Source organism: Geotrypetes seraphini, chromosome 5, assembly GCF_902459505.1.
Source record: "Geotrypetes seraphini chromosome 5, aGeoSer1.1, whole genome shotgun sequence".
NCBI lineage: Eukaryota > Metazoa > Chordata > Amphibia > Gymnophiona > Dermophiidae > Geotrypetes > Geotrypetes seraphini.
This window is the reverse complement of record NC_047088.1, coordinates 258,709,731-258,723,630: the sequence shown is the minus strand read 5'-3', so window position 1 is coordinate 258,723,630 and position 13,900 is coordinate 258,709,731. Positions and strand designations below refer to the sequence as shown.

Here is a 13,900-nt window from a genome sequence, read left to right as displayed (position 1 = left end):
CCTGGAACGGATTATGCTCGTAATCCAAGGTACCACTGTATACAGTGCTCCCCTGTGAATTCGCAGTCGGCAGTTCGCGGTCCCGGTCATTTGCGGTATTTTCTGACCGCGAACCGACGACCAGGAGAGGACATCCAGAGAGGCAGGAGAGGGCAGCCGGAGCACCGGTGAGTGAAGGAAATCACTCGCTGTATGCTCCGACCTCCTCTACTAAAGTTGGGCCTCACCAATCAGGAGCTGCGTGTCAAAGCAGCTCCTGATTGGTAGGTATGTGATTTGACAAGCAGCTCCTGACTGGTAAGGCCCGACTTTAGTACAGGAAGAGGCGGTTGGAGCACACAGCAAGTGATTTCCTTCACTCGCCAGCACTCCGGCTGCTCTCTCCCGCTGCCCTCTCCAGTCTCCCCCACGAAAAACCATATTCACGATTTTTCAAGATTCGCGGGGGTTCATGGAATGGAATATCGGGGGAATACTGTATTACATTACATTAGAGACCTCCTTTTCGCCAATACTTTGCAGTTCGATGAAGAACGCAGCTAGCTGCGAGAATTAGTGTGAATTGCAGGACACATCGATCATCGACACTTTGAACGCACCTTGCGGCCCCGAGTTCCTCCCGGGGCTACGCCTGTCTGAGGGTCGCACGTATCCATCAATCGCCTCGGCGTTTGTTTTTTATATATATTTTTAAAAAACCCACGGAGCACGCAGCTGGGGGTATTCGCAGGGTCTCTTGTCTGACGCGTGGGAACGGTTCGTACGGAGCGGGTTCGCGCGTCACAGACCCTACGTCCCTTCAAGAGCAGACCCAGAGGGGAGGGGGGCTCAGAACCACGCAGACGGACGACTCCGTCTCGACGTCCGAGAACCGCCGTGCCCCCTGCGGGGCGGGCTCGGACGCCGCATCGAGGGGCTTATGCGGCACGCGGCTGTCTACGGAAGGAGGCTGCTCGCTCGCACCCAGACCTCCCGCCGGTTCTGTTCCCCTTTATCTGTCTCTAGGCGACGGAGGAGGAGGTCACCGATCTTCCGCCGCTGTCACCCTCTTTCGGCTACGACCTCAGATCAGACGTGGCGACCCGCTGAATTTAAGCATATTACTAAGCGGAGGAAAAGAAACTAACCAGGATTCCCTCAGTAACAGCGAGTGAAGAGGGAAGAGCCCAGCGCCGAATCCCTGCCCGTGCGGCGGGCGCAGGAAATGTGGTGTACGGAAGACCGCCTCCCCGGCGCCTCTCGGGGGCCTGAGTCCTTCTGATCAAGGCCCAGCCCGCGGACGGTGTTAGGCCGGTAGCAGCCCCCGGCGTGCCGGGTCCGGGTCTTCTCAGAGTCGGGTTGTTTGGGAATGCAGCCCAAAGCGGGTGGTAAACAAATATTGAACTAAGGCCAGTACTGGGCAGACTTGCACGGTCTGTGTCTGTGTATGGCCATTTGGTGGAGGATGGGCTGGGGAGGGCTTCAGTGGCTGGGAGGGTGTAGATGGGCTGGAGTAGGTTTTAACGGAGATTTTGGCAGTAGGAACCCAAGCACAGTACCAGGTAGAGCTTTGGATTCTTGCCCAGAAATAGCTAAGAAGAAAAAATTTAAAAATTTAAATTGAATCAGGTTGGGCAAACTGGATGGACCATTTGGGTCTTTATCTGCCGTCATCTACTATGTTATGTTCTAGGCAGATTACAAAAAAGGAGAACTGGACATTTCCAGGAGAATTACAGGATACAGTACTAATTACACGCTTGAGTCTTAGCTGGGAAATTTACAAGATTGGGAATAGTTAAGGTAAGGTATTAGTTTGTCTTGATAAATTTTCTGAATAGTAGGGTTTTAATTTCCTTTCGGAATGTGTTGTAATCAGTCGTTGTCAGTATGTTGGAGAGGTGATGATCTAGTTTTGCTGCGTGCGTTTCCTAGTAGGCTGTTGTACATCTTCTTGCAATGTGTGCCTTTGATCGGGGGATGAGTGAACGGGGTCCGAGTCCTCCTTGGCCTGGTTGATTTGTTCCGGTTTAGGCGATCATTCAGGCAGGTGGGGGCGGTGCCATTCATTGCTTTGTATAATAGACAGTAAAATTTGAATAATATTCGTGCTTGCATAGGGAGCTAGTGTGTGTCTAGGTATGTGGTGGTGATATGGTCATATTTACCTAGTGAGATAAACCTTGGCAATTTTTTTTGGCCTTAAATTTTCAGCCCCCATCAGAACCAGCCTCTAGCGTGATAAAGGCCGTCATATGCAATTACCTGGAATTTCTACCCCACATTTTTATATTCCATTCCGAATTCAGCCCAACCATCACCTTGACGGTACTCAGCCACAGACTGCAACCTTTAGCAGTATTGCTCTATCAGTAAAAAGGAAGAGCAAACGAGGCAGACTTGCACGGTCTGTGTCTGTATATGGCCGTTTGGTGGGGGATGGGCTGGGGAGGGCTTCAGTGACTGGGAAGGTGTAGATGGGCTGGAGTAGGTTTTAACGGAGATTTCGGCAGTTGGAACCCAAGCACAGTACCGGGTAGAGCTTTGGATTCTTGCCCAGAAATAGCTAAGAAAAAAAATTAAAAATTTAAATTGAATCAGGTTGGGCAGACTGGATGGACCATTCGGGTCTTTATCTGCTGTCATCTACTATGTTACTATGTTACATTTGTTCCAGAGCTGCTGATTTCAAAGACTTTGTGGTATCAGAAGGAAGGAGGTGAGTGGCCGTCACTGAGCCTAACATACATAGTAACATAGTAGATGACGGCAGATAAAGACCCGAATGGTCCATCCAGTCTGCCCAACCTGATTCAATTTAAATTTTTTTTTTTTTTTTTTTCTTCTTAGCTATTTCTGGGCGAGAATCCAAAGCTTTACCCGGTACTGTGCTTGAGTTCCAACTGCCAAAATCTCTGTTAAGACTTACTCCAGCCCATCTACACCCTCCCAGCCATTGAAGCCCTCCCCAGCCCATCCTCCACCAAACGGCCATATACAGACACAGACACAGACCGTGCAAGTCTGCCCAGTAACTGGCCTAGTTCAATATTTAATATTATTTTCTGATTCTAAATCTTCTGTGTTCATCCCACGCTTCTTTGAACTCAGTCACAGTTTTACTCTCCACCACCTCTCTCGGGAGCGCATTCCAGGCATCCACCACCCTCTCCGTAAAGTAGAATTTCCTAACATTGCCCCTGAATCTACCACCCCTCAACCTCAAATTATGTCCTCTGGTTTTACCATTTTCCTTTCTCTGGAAAAGATTTTGTTCTACGTTAATACCCTTTAAGTATTTGAACGTCTGAATCATATCTCCCCTGTCTCTCCTTTCCTCTAGGGTATACATATTCAGGTCTTCCAGTCTCTCCTCATACGTCTTCTGGCGCAAGCCTCCTATCATTTTCGTCGCCCTCCTCTGGACCGCCTCAAGTCTTCTTATGTCTTTCGCCAGATACGGTCTCCAAAACTGAACACAATACTCCAAGTGGGGCCTCACCAATGACCTGTACAGGGGCATCAACACCTTCTTCCTTCTACTGACTACGCCTCTCTTTATACAGCCCAGAATCCTTCTGGCAGCAGCCACTGCCTTATCACACTGTTTTTTCGCCTTTAGATCTTCGGACACTATCACCCCAAGGTCCCTCTCTCCGTCCGTGCATATCAGCTTCTCTCCTCCCAGCATATACGGTTCCTTCCTATTATTAATCCCCAAATGCATTACTCTGCATTTCTTTGCAAATAATAAACAAAAGACTAAGGCCTTTTAAGATCATGCTTACAGAAGTAATGTTCCCTTCAGCCAGGTGTGCAATACTGAATTCACTGTCTTCCTCAGTTTTGGCTTTTTTAGCATTTGGCTCGTCTTCATTCCTGCAGAGGTAGGGAACATAACATCAGTTCAATTAAGACAGAATCCAAACCGCAGCGTGCATTTCTTCCCACCATCTCCAACCAAGCACGAAGTTGAAGAGGGCAGTCAGATACAAACATGACAGAAGTACCGTGTTTTCCCAAAAATAAGACAGTGTCTTATATTAATTTGGGGTCCAAAAAACGCACTAGGGCTTACTTTCAGGGATGTCTTATTTTGTTTCATGTACAACATCCCTTTGAGCAGCATCTTCCTATCCCTCCTTCCCTCCCATCCCCCTGTGCAACAGAACCCCACCGACCCTCCCACCTTGAGACTGACATACCTCCGCTCCAAGGCCTCCTAAAGCAGCAGGGGTGGGGATTGCTAAATCGATGAGTCCAATTTTTTCAGCAATTTTTTCAGGCAGCACTAGTGTCAAGGATGGAGTCAGGGAATGTCGGGGACATTCAGGGGTCAAACTTAACTAGGGCTTATTTTGGGGGTAGGGCTTATATTAGGTTAAGATGACCATATGCCCGTTTTGAACGGGACCGTCCTGTTTTTAGATCCCATGTCCTGTTGTCCCCACACACAGCTTCGGGACGCCGAAATGTCCCGTTTTCAGGGACAGCGTCCCCAAGCTGTGTGCGGGGACAACGGGACAGGCAATTGCTTCCCCTCCCTCCCTGCCGTGCCAAAGCTAGCCTCCCTCCTTCCCTCCCTCCAGCGCCCGATTCAACCCCCCAGTCCGCTGCTGCTTATTAGCCTCCTTCCAGTGCCCATTCAAGCCACCATCCCCGATGTCAATTCTGACATTGGAGAAGAAGTTCCGGAACTTCTTCTCCAACGTCAGAACTGATGTCTGGGGGGGGAGAGAAGACTTGTAAGCCTGGCGTTGTGCAGTGCAATTACTGGACGCGCCTTGATGTTACTGGATCAGGGTAGCAGGGTGGCTTGGCTTGTCGGGGGGCAGGGGAAGCTTGCTGTGTCGGGGAATCAGGGTGGCTTGGCTTGTCGGTGGCAGGGGAAGCAGGGTGGCTTGGCTTGTCGGTGGCAGGGGAAGCAGAGTGGCTTGGCTTGGTTTGTCGGGGGCAGAGAAAGCAGGGCGGCTTGGCTTGTCGGGGGGCAGGGGAAGCAGGGTGGCTTGGCTTGTTGGGGGCAGAGAAAGCAGGGTGGCTTGGCTTGTTGGGTGGGCAGGGGAAGCAGGGTGTCTTGGGAGGGCAGGGAGAGAGAAAGAAAGAGAAAGAAATGAACGAGAGGATGCACAATCAGAAGGAAGTCCAACCAGAGACTCATGAAATCACCAGATAACAAAGGTAGGAAAAATGATTTTATTTTAAATTTAGTGATCAAAATGTGTCACTTTTGAGAATTTATATCTGCTGTCTATATTTTGCACTATATTTAATGGGATCCGGGGTCCTGTCCCGTTTTGAGGAAAACAATAAAAGGAGCATCTTTAAAAATCATGTTAGGGCTTATTTTCGGGATAGGTCTTATTTTGGGAGAAACAGGGTACTACCAGGTAACTGTTTCTTCCACTAAAGCTACTTTTATTGGACCAACAGAAGACGATGCTAAACATGAGCTGTTGAAACCATTGCGGTCTTTTCTTCCAGTAGCAAATGTCTGGGGGGGGAGAGAAGACTTGTAAGCCTGGCGTTGTGCAGTGCAATTACTGGACGCACCTTGATGTTACTGGATCAGGGTAGCAGGGTGGCTTGGCTTGTCGGAGGGCAGGGGAAGCTTGCTGTGTCGGGGAATCAGGGTGGCTTGGCTTGTCGGTGGCAGGGGAAGCAGAGTGGCTTGGCTTGGTTTGTTGGGGCAAGGGAAGCAGGGTGTGTCGAGGAAGCAGGCTGGTTTGGCTTGTTGGGGGGCAGGGAAAGCAGGGTGGCTTGGCTTGTCAGGGGCAGGGGAAGCAGGGTGCATCGGGGAAGCAGGGTGGCTTGGCTTGTCGGGGGGCAGGGGAAGCAGGGTGGTTTGGCTTGGCTTGTCGGGGGCAGAGAAAGCAGGGCGGCTTGGCTTGTCGGGGGGCAGGGGAAGCAGGGTGGCTTGGCTTGGCTTGTTGGGGGCAGAGAAAGCAGGGTGGCTTGGCTTGTTGGGTGGGCAGAGGAAGCAGGGTGTCTTGGGAGGGCAGGGAGAGAGAAAGAAAGAAAGAGAAAGAAATGAACGAGAGGATGCACAATCAGAAGGAAGTCCAACCAGAGACTCATGAAATCACCAGATAACAAAGGTAGGAAAAATGATTTTATTTTAAATTTAGTGATCAAAATGTGTCACTTTTGAGAATTTATATCTGCTGTCTATATTTTGCACTATATTTAATGGGATCCGGGGTCCTGTCCCGTTTTGAGGAAAACAATAAAAGGAGCATCTTTAAAAATCATGTTAGGGCTTATTTTCGGGATAGGTCTTATTTTGGGAGAAACAGGGTACTACCAGGTAACTGTTTCTTCCACTAAAGCTACTTTTATTGGAGCAACAGAAGACGATGCTAAACATGAGCTGTTGAAACCATTGCGGTCTTGTTGGGGCAAGGGAAGCAGGGTGCGTCGAGGAAGCAGGCTGGTTTGGCTTGTTGGGGGGCAGGGAAAGCAGAGTGGCTTGGCTTGTCAGGGGCAGGGGAAGCAGGGTGCATCGGGGAAGCAGGGTGGCTTGGCTTGTCGGGGGGCAAGGGAAGCAGGGTGGTTTGGCTTGGCTTGTCGGGGGCAGAGAAAGCAGGGCGGCTTGGCTTGTCGGGGGGCAGGGGAAGCAGGGTAGCTTGGCTTGGCTTGTTGGGGGCAGAGAAAGCAGGGTGGCTTGGCTTGTTGGGTGGGTAGGGGAAGCAGGGTGTCTTGGGAGGGCAAGGAGAGAGAAAGAAAGAGAAAGAAATGAACGAGAGGATGCACAATCAGAAGGAAGTCCAACCAGAGACTCATGAAATCACCAGATAACAAAGGTAGGAAAAATGATTTTATTTTAAATTTAGTGATCAAAATGTGTCACTTTTGAGAATTTATATCTGCTGTCTATATTTTGCACTATATTTAATGGGATCCGGGGTCCTGTCCCGTTTTGAGGAAAACAATAAAAGGAGCATCTTTAAAAATCATGTTAGGGCTTATTTTCGGGATAGGTCTTATTTTGGGAGAAACAGGGTACTACCAGGTAACTGTTTCTTCCACTAAAGCTACTTTTATTGGACCAACAGAAGACGATGCTAAACATGAGCTGTTGAAACCATTGCGGTCTTTTCTTCCAGTAGCAAATGAGTAAAGCACCTTCAGCTAAGCCTATGTATGCAAATGTAAATAGCATTTCAGAAACTAAAAAAAGCAAAAAGAAACCACCCCCAGATAAGAGAATGTTTTTTGTTTTTTTTTTTAAAGTATTTACAGTCAGGGGAGGCGTCTTTTCAACCAATGATCAAGTCTTTATTTGAACCGATGGTCCCAACAAGAATCCAGGTTTCGGCGTATCAAAAAACGCCTTCCTAAGGGGACACTTTGCTGGAAAAGCCGAATGAAATCCACTTGTAGAGTTAAGCAGCAGTGCTTTGAGGAAGACATTTTTTGATCCGCCGAAACCTGGATCCTTTTTGGGACCATCGGTTCAAATAAAGAGTTGATCATTGGTTGAAAAGACGCCTCCCTTGCCTTTTGTTAGACTGTCTATATCAGTGGTCTCAAACTCAAACCCTTTGCAGGGCCACATTTTAGATTTGTAGGTACTTGGAGGGCCTCAGAAAATAAATAAATAGTTAATGTCTTATTAAAGAAATGACAGTTTTGCATGAGGTAAAACTCTTTGTAGTTTATAAATTTTTCCTTTTGGCTAAGTCTTAATAATATTGTCATTTATAGCTAAAGAGACATATGATCAAGAAACTGTTTTATTTTACTTTTGTGATTTTGATAAACATACTGAGGGCCTCAAAATAGTACCTGGCGGGCCGCATGTGGCCCCCCGGGCCACGAGTTTGAGACCCCTGGTCTATATGTATTCACAATATACCAGGACCACAATATACACTTCCCGCTGCAGCTAGCAAAAGCCATATAAATGCAGCTTCAAATAAAAGAAAAGATTTTTTGTTCATAAGAACAAAACACATTTCATTTAAAATATCATGAATTTATGTGCAAAGGTGACTCAAGGATCAAATTATTCAGGACGTATCGTACAGGTGAAAAGTTCTACATTCTTCTCCTATCCCACTACACCAGGGGTGTCAAAGTCCCTCCTCAAGGGCCACAATCCAGTTGGGTTTTCAGAATTTCCCCAATGAATATGCATGAGATCTATTTGCTTGCACTGCTTTCATTGTATGCTAATAGATCTCATGCATATTCATTGGGGAAATCCTGAAAACCTGACTGGGTTGTGGCCCCCGAGGAGGGACTTTGACACTAAAAAAAAACTAAACTAAACCTTAGGTTTGTATACCGCACCATCTCCGCGTGTGCAGAGCTCGGCACGGTTTACAGAGATTGAGAGGAAAGGAACTACAAAGAAAGGGTATAGGAGAGGGACTGAGAAGATAGAGAGGGGCAGGGAACTAGAGAACGGGAGGTGATTAGATTTTTGAGAAGAGCCAAGTTTTCAAGCGTTTACGGAAGGATTGGAAGGAGCTAGAATTTCTGAGCGGGGATGAGAGGTTGTTCCAGAGTTCCGTAGTTCTAAAGGGGAGGGATGTTCCGAGTTTTCCTGCGCGGGATATACCTTTTATAGATGGGAAGGATAGTTTCAGTTTTTGGGAGGGTCTAGAAGAGAGCGGGTTTGAGGAATTCCAGAGGAGTGGGATAACGGGAGGAAGGACGCCATGTAGAATCTTGAAGGCTAAGCAGGCACATTTATAGAGGACTCTGGAGTATATTGGGAGCCAGTGGAGCTTGGAGAGGAGTGGGGAAACGTGATCGAACTTGCCTTTTGCGAAAATAAGCTTGGCCGCGGCGTTCTGAATTAGCTGAAGTCTAAGGAGGTTTTTCTTAGTTAGGCTTATATAGATGGAGTTGCAGTAGTCTAGTCTAGAGAGGATGGTGGATTGAACGAGGATGGCGAAATGAGAATGATGAAAGCAAGATCTTACTTTCCTCAACATATGGAGGCTGAAGAAGCATTTTTTTACCAGGGAGTTGAGGTGATCGTTGAAGGAGAGAGAGGAGTCTAAGATGATGCCTAGGACTTTGCTTGAAAACTCAAGCTGAAGAGTGGGGCCGGAAGGTAGAGGGATGGAGGTGGGTAAATGATCTGAAATTGGGCCGAGCCAGAGTAGTTTGGTTTTGGACTCATTCAGTTTCATTTGTACAGATTGGGCCCAGGATTGGAGGTTCGTAATACATGTGGAGATGTTCTCGGCGAGGTTCGAGAGGTTCGCGTCAGTTTCGAGGAGGATGAGGATGTCGTCCGCATAGGAGTAGAGAGTTTCTAGGGGGGATAGATGAAGGAGTTTCAGAGAGGACATGTAGATGTTGAAAAGGATAGGGGAGAGGGGTGAGCCTTGCGGGACTCCACATTTCGGCTTCCAGGCGGGGGATGAGGAACCGTTTGTGTTAACGGTGTAGGAGCGGAAGCGTAGGAATTTCGAGAACCAATCAAGGACTGTGGAGCTAATGCCTATTTCGGAGAGTTGGAAGATTAGGATGTCGTGGTGAACGACGTCGAAGGCTGCGGAGAGGTCGAATTGAAGAAGAACAGCAAATTTGTTGTGAGAATGGAGTTGTTGTACCTTAGAGATTAGTGAGGCCAGGAGGGATTCGGTGCTGAAGTTGGGTCTGAAGCCGAATTGGTGGGGTAGGAGGATAGAGAAACGTTCTAGGTAGGATGAGAGTTGGGTGGATATGGTGGATTCTAATAGCTTGGTTAGGAGAGGGATATTTGCTATAGGACGGTAGTTAGATGGAATGGTGGGATCAAGGTCGGCCTTTTTCAGTAGAGGGGACAATGAAATGTGTCCCATGCCAGGGGAGAAAAGGCCCGATGTTAGGGCAGAGTTTATAAGGTCGGTGAGGGAAGCGATGGCCTGTGTAGGGATATTCTCGAATAGATAGGAGGGGAAAGGATCCAAAATGCACTTGCAAATTTTTAGTTTGAGGCAGAGTTTGGAGACTTGCGGTTCAGAGACAAGCTCGAAGGTGGTCCAGGATCTGTCGGCAGGAATAGGGGTGGATACAGGTAAGGTAGGGTTGAGATCAATAGAGGTCAGGGAATTGTAGGAGACTGTGGGAGGGAAGGAGCATCTTAGAGTGGTAACCTTTTCATTAAAGAACTTTGCAAGGGCATCGGCAGATAGAGATGGTGGAAGCGAAGGTGGGTCTTTTTTTGTAGTTAAGGAGCGCCAGATGTTGAACAACGCACTGATCTGATTGTTGGATCTAGAGATCTTGTCTCCGAAGAAGTTTTTTCTGGCTTTTTTTAATGTTGAATTGTAAAATTTAATATTGGTCCTCCAGGTCTGTCTATCAGAGGGGGATTTAGATTTTTTCCATTTGCGCTCCAAAGCGCGACATTTCTGTTTCAACTCTCTGTGAAGAGGTAGGTACCAGGGGGCCTTTCGGGGGTAGGAGATGGTTTTGGTGGTTAATGGAGCAAGGGAGTGGTAGGTGGACTCGGAGAGGGCGGTCCAGTTGTGCCAATGTGATTCGGGATCTGTAGGTCTAGGGTTGGAGGAGAGTTTGTTGAGGAGTTTGGACCAGAATAGATTGCTTGAGGTTTTTTTGCAGAAGGTTATGGAATGAGAGGAGTGGGGTGGGGAGTCAAGATGTGACATGAAGACAGGGAGACAGGTAGTCCCTAAGAAGTGATCTGACCAGGGGACTTGTTCCCAGCGAGTGTCGTCGGTTGAGGTTTTGAAGGCAGTAAGATCCATGAAGGTGGTGAAGTCTAGGGTATGCCCTTTTTCGTGGGTTGGGGATGGGGTGGGTGGGGGAAAACCTAGAGAGGTAAGGAAGTTGTTGAATTCAGATGTGTCATTGTTATTTGTGTCGTCGAGGTGGAGATTGATATCACCAACAATCAGGAGTCTTTGGAATTTAATGAAGGCATTTGTTATGGTCTCATAGACGAGACACCCCTGAACTACACCATCCAGTCCAAGATGAAGGCTTTTATCCCTTACACGGATCCTCTAAACCAGGGGTGTCCAACCTACGGTCCGAGGGCCACATGCGGCCTAGTGAAGTATTTTGTGCGGCCCTGGTCGAGGGCAATGCAGTGTTTAACTGTGCTGCCCCTGGGTTTTTACCGTCTTGCCAGCTCCCTCCTCTGTCTTGCTGCAGCGTTTGCGCGTTTGTGCAGCCCCAGAAACATCTTTTTCGGCTAATGTGGCCCAGGGAAGCCAAAAGGTTGGACACCCCTGCTCTAAACCTAGTCCTAAAGGTAAAAGGTTCTGTACCAATCCCCTAAGTTATCCAGGTTTAAAGACAAAAAGTGACTGGAGCAGGTCATCAAAACCTGTGCCATCCAGATCTCTATCCTTATGTCGTTATCTTCAAACATCTAAGCTATAGTCTACAAAAGTTTTCAAGTGTTATACTAGCTTCTTTTTTCCTGCATGTTTTACTTTACTGTCATTTTAAGGTTTTGCTCTAACCTTGTCTGACAAGGTAAAAGCTTGCACCGAACCATCTGCGGTACTTGTCCCCTAGTTCTGTACAGAGAACTGTGCACCAGGATACAGCAGCTCTGCTAATCAAACCCACGTTAGAAAGAAAGCAGAAATGGTCTGGATGGGGGCATTTTAAAAAAATGAACAATTTTCTTGCCTTTCTTTTTCAGAATGGTTGTTATTGAACTGTGGCATGATCACTATAATCAGAATGGAAGCTTTGGCACTAGCAATCAGCACCGTTATCTGTCAGAAACCCAAGCTGTAATCAAATCAAGAGGCTCATCGAAAGAAACCTATAAAAAGAAGAAATGATGGTAGCACCCTGACACATTAACTGTGGGAGGTGGACATAGAGGGCAGAATTCTTAAACGGGAGATGGCCTTGATGCAATCTGCATGTCACTAGGACAGGGGTAGGTAGAGCCGGAGATAGGTCAGGTTTTTAGGATATCCACAATAAATATGCATGAGATAGATTTGCATCTCAAGGAGGCAGTGCATGCAAATCCATCTCATACATATTCATTTTGGAAAACCTGACCTGGCTCCAGCTCTCGAGGACCGGAATTGCCTACCCCTGCACTAGGACAAGGTTCTTGGGCCGGCCCCCTCCATCAGACCTGAGCTATGGACACATCAGGCTTCTGAATGGATTCCAAGCAGCAAGAGCACTTTAGGATTTGATTTAATAAATTTATACATCACTTAATACTGAAGTTTTAAAGCAGTTTACAGAACTAAAGAAAATAATACAAAGTTTCCAGTGCAAAAAAAAAATGACAAAACAATTTCCCCAATCATGCTAAACACTTCTCAGTATTTACCGTAGTCAAAGAATATGACATTTTTAACAAATGCATAAGGAGAAAGGATTTTCAACACAGTGCTCTCAGGCACTGCCCAATCCTGTTTCCTCTTTAACACATCTACAAACAATGCCCAAACCCTTTACCCAATTCTCGGCTCCAACTTTGGTTTTCAATGGTGGTAAAGAAAAGACCCTCACAACAGGTGAAACAAATTCAAATGGAACATGTAATGGGCAAATATCCCTGAAATACACGGAAAGTTGATCCACTTTGGATTCCTACAAAGGACTAAGTTCTCACTTTTAGTAACTAGCGTAAGTCGAGATTACCCTTAATAAGCGAGTCTCCAATTTTCACTACTTTATCTCCCCCGGTTTCCGGCTTTCTCTTGTCTTTCTGGCTTTAATACTGATGCTGTAGATATTTCCGCTCTCTAGGACAGCAACTCAAGCTCCATCCAGCCCTATCTGGCTTTCCACTGTGATGTTACCGTTGTCTCCAGACTGTTCTTGCTACAAGGCAGCCATCTTTGCTATGTTTTCTGGGCCTCTCGCGGGCGGGGGAGTGATTTTCCAATGGGGGGCACCTGTTCCTCAGGGCTCAACAATACACTATGGTTCAAGAGCATAGGTGGCTCTGCTTCTCCAAGAGACCCATCCCCAGCTGATTGTCCACCCGTTAAAAGCTGACAATTGACCCTCCTCTCCGTCCAATAGCACTAGTACGCCTAGGATTGACACAACATATCATTTGCTGATAATTCTCCGCCCCTCCTATCCACCCATGCAATCCGTATCACATGATATGCATGCCTACGGAGTAGCTTTTCCCGGCACATGCGCACTTTACACCTCTTTCTGTGGACTATCCTGCACATGTGCCAACTGCTATTAGCAGCGACTGATCTCATGGAAATAAGGCGACCCTCCTTTGTATGCGAGGTTTTTTGAGATTTGCTCATCTTTTCTGAATTGTTAGATTCAAGTACCTCACGGGCCGCATCGAGGTGGAAGAAGATATCTTCTTTTTCAAGGGTCCAACGGCAACAAGCGGGCATCCGTGGAAAATCAGGGGCGGGAAACTGCACGGGGACACCAAGAAATTATTTTTCACTGAAAGGGTGGTTGATCGCTGGAATAGTCTTCCACTTCAGGTGACTGAGGCCAGCAGCGAGCCTGATTTTAAGGCCAAATGGGATAGACACTTGGGATCTATTCACAGAGAAAGGTAGCGGAGGGTCATTGGGGTGGGCAGACTAGATGGGCCGTGGCCCTTATCTGCCATCTATTTCTATGTTTCTATATTTCTTCTATGTTACAGCCACTACAGAAACCCTGCAGATTTTATCAGTGAATTTTGAGAATCCGGCCCTTCGTTTCTTAACTAAAGAGTAACACCAAAGCTTGTCCTAGATGCACTAAGTTTCAAGTTTCAAGTTTATTTACATTTGATGGATCGCCTATTACAATATCTAAGCGATGTACATATTAAAAACCAACAGTTTTTGGTAATACATATAATATTGTAGGACATGACATTAGACAAAGGGAATGGACATACATGAATGAGTGGGTAAGAGGGGAAAAAGTTACAATTGTAATGTTTAGTGAAATTACATAAATGGGAAATACATTAGGTAAGAATGGGATAGGAATGTAAAAA

The 13,900-nt window shown here is 47.0% G+C and overlaps 1 protein-coding gene and 1 pseudogene across 3 annotated transcripts in view; one reads left to right on the top strand and one right to left on the bottom strand.

The window, feature by feature from the left end:
- Window positions 1–13,900, bottom strand: part of XRCC5 (X-ray repair cross complementing 5) — a 168,891-nt gene that overhangs the window by 60,688 nt on the left and 94,303 nt on the right. For all 3 annotated transcript variants that reach the window (XM_033946083.1, XM_033946082.1, XM_033946084.1), the window contains exon 15: window positions 3,768–3,858. In XM_033946083.1, coding sequence (XP_033801974.1) covers window positions 3,768–3,858 — 91 coding nt within the window. The remainder of the gene's footprint in view (window positions 1–3,767; window positions 3,859–13,900) is intronic.
- LOC117361675 lies at window positions 500–645 on the top strand (annotated as a pseudogene).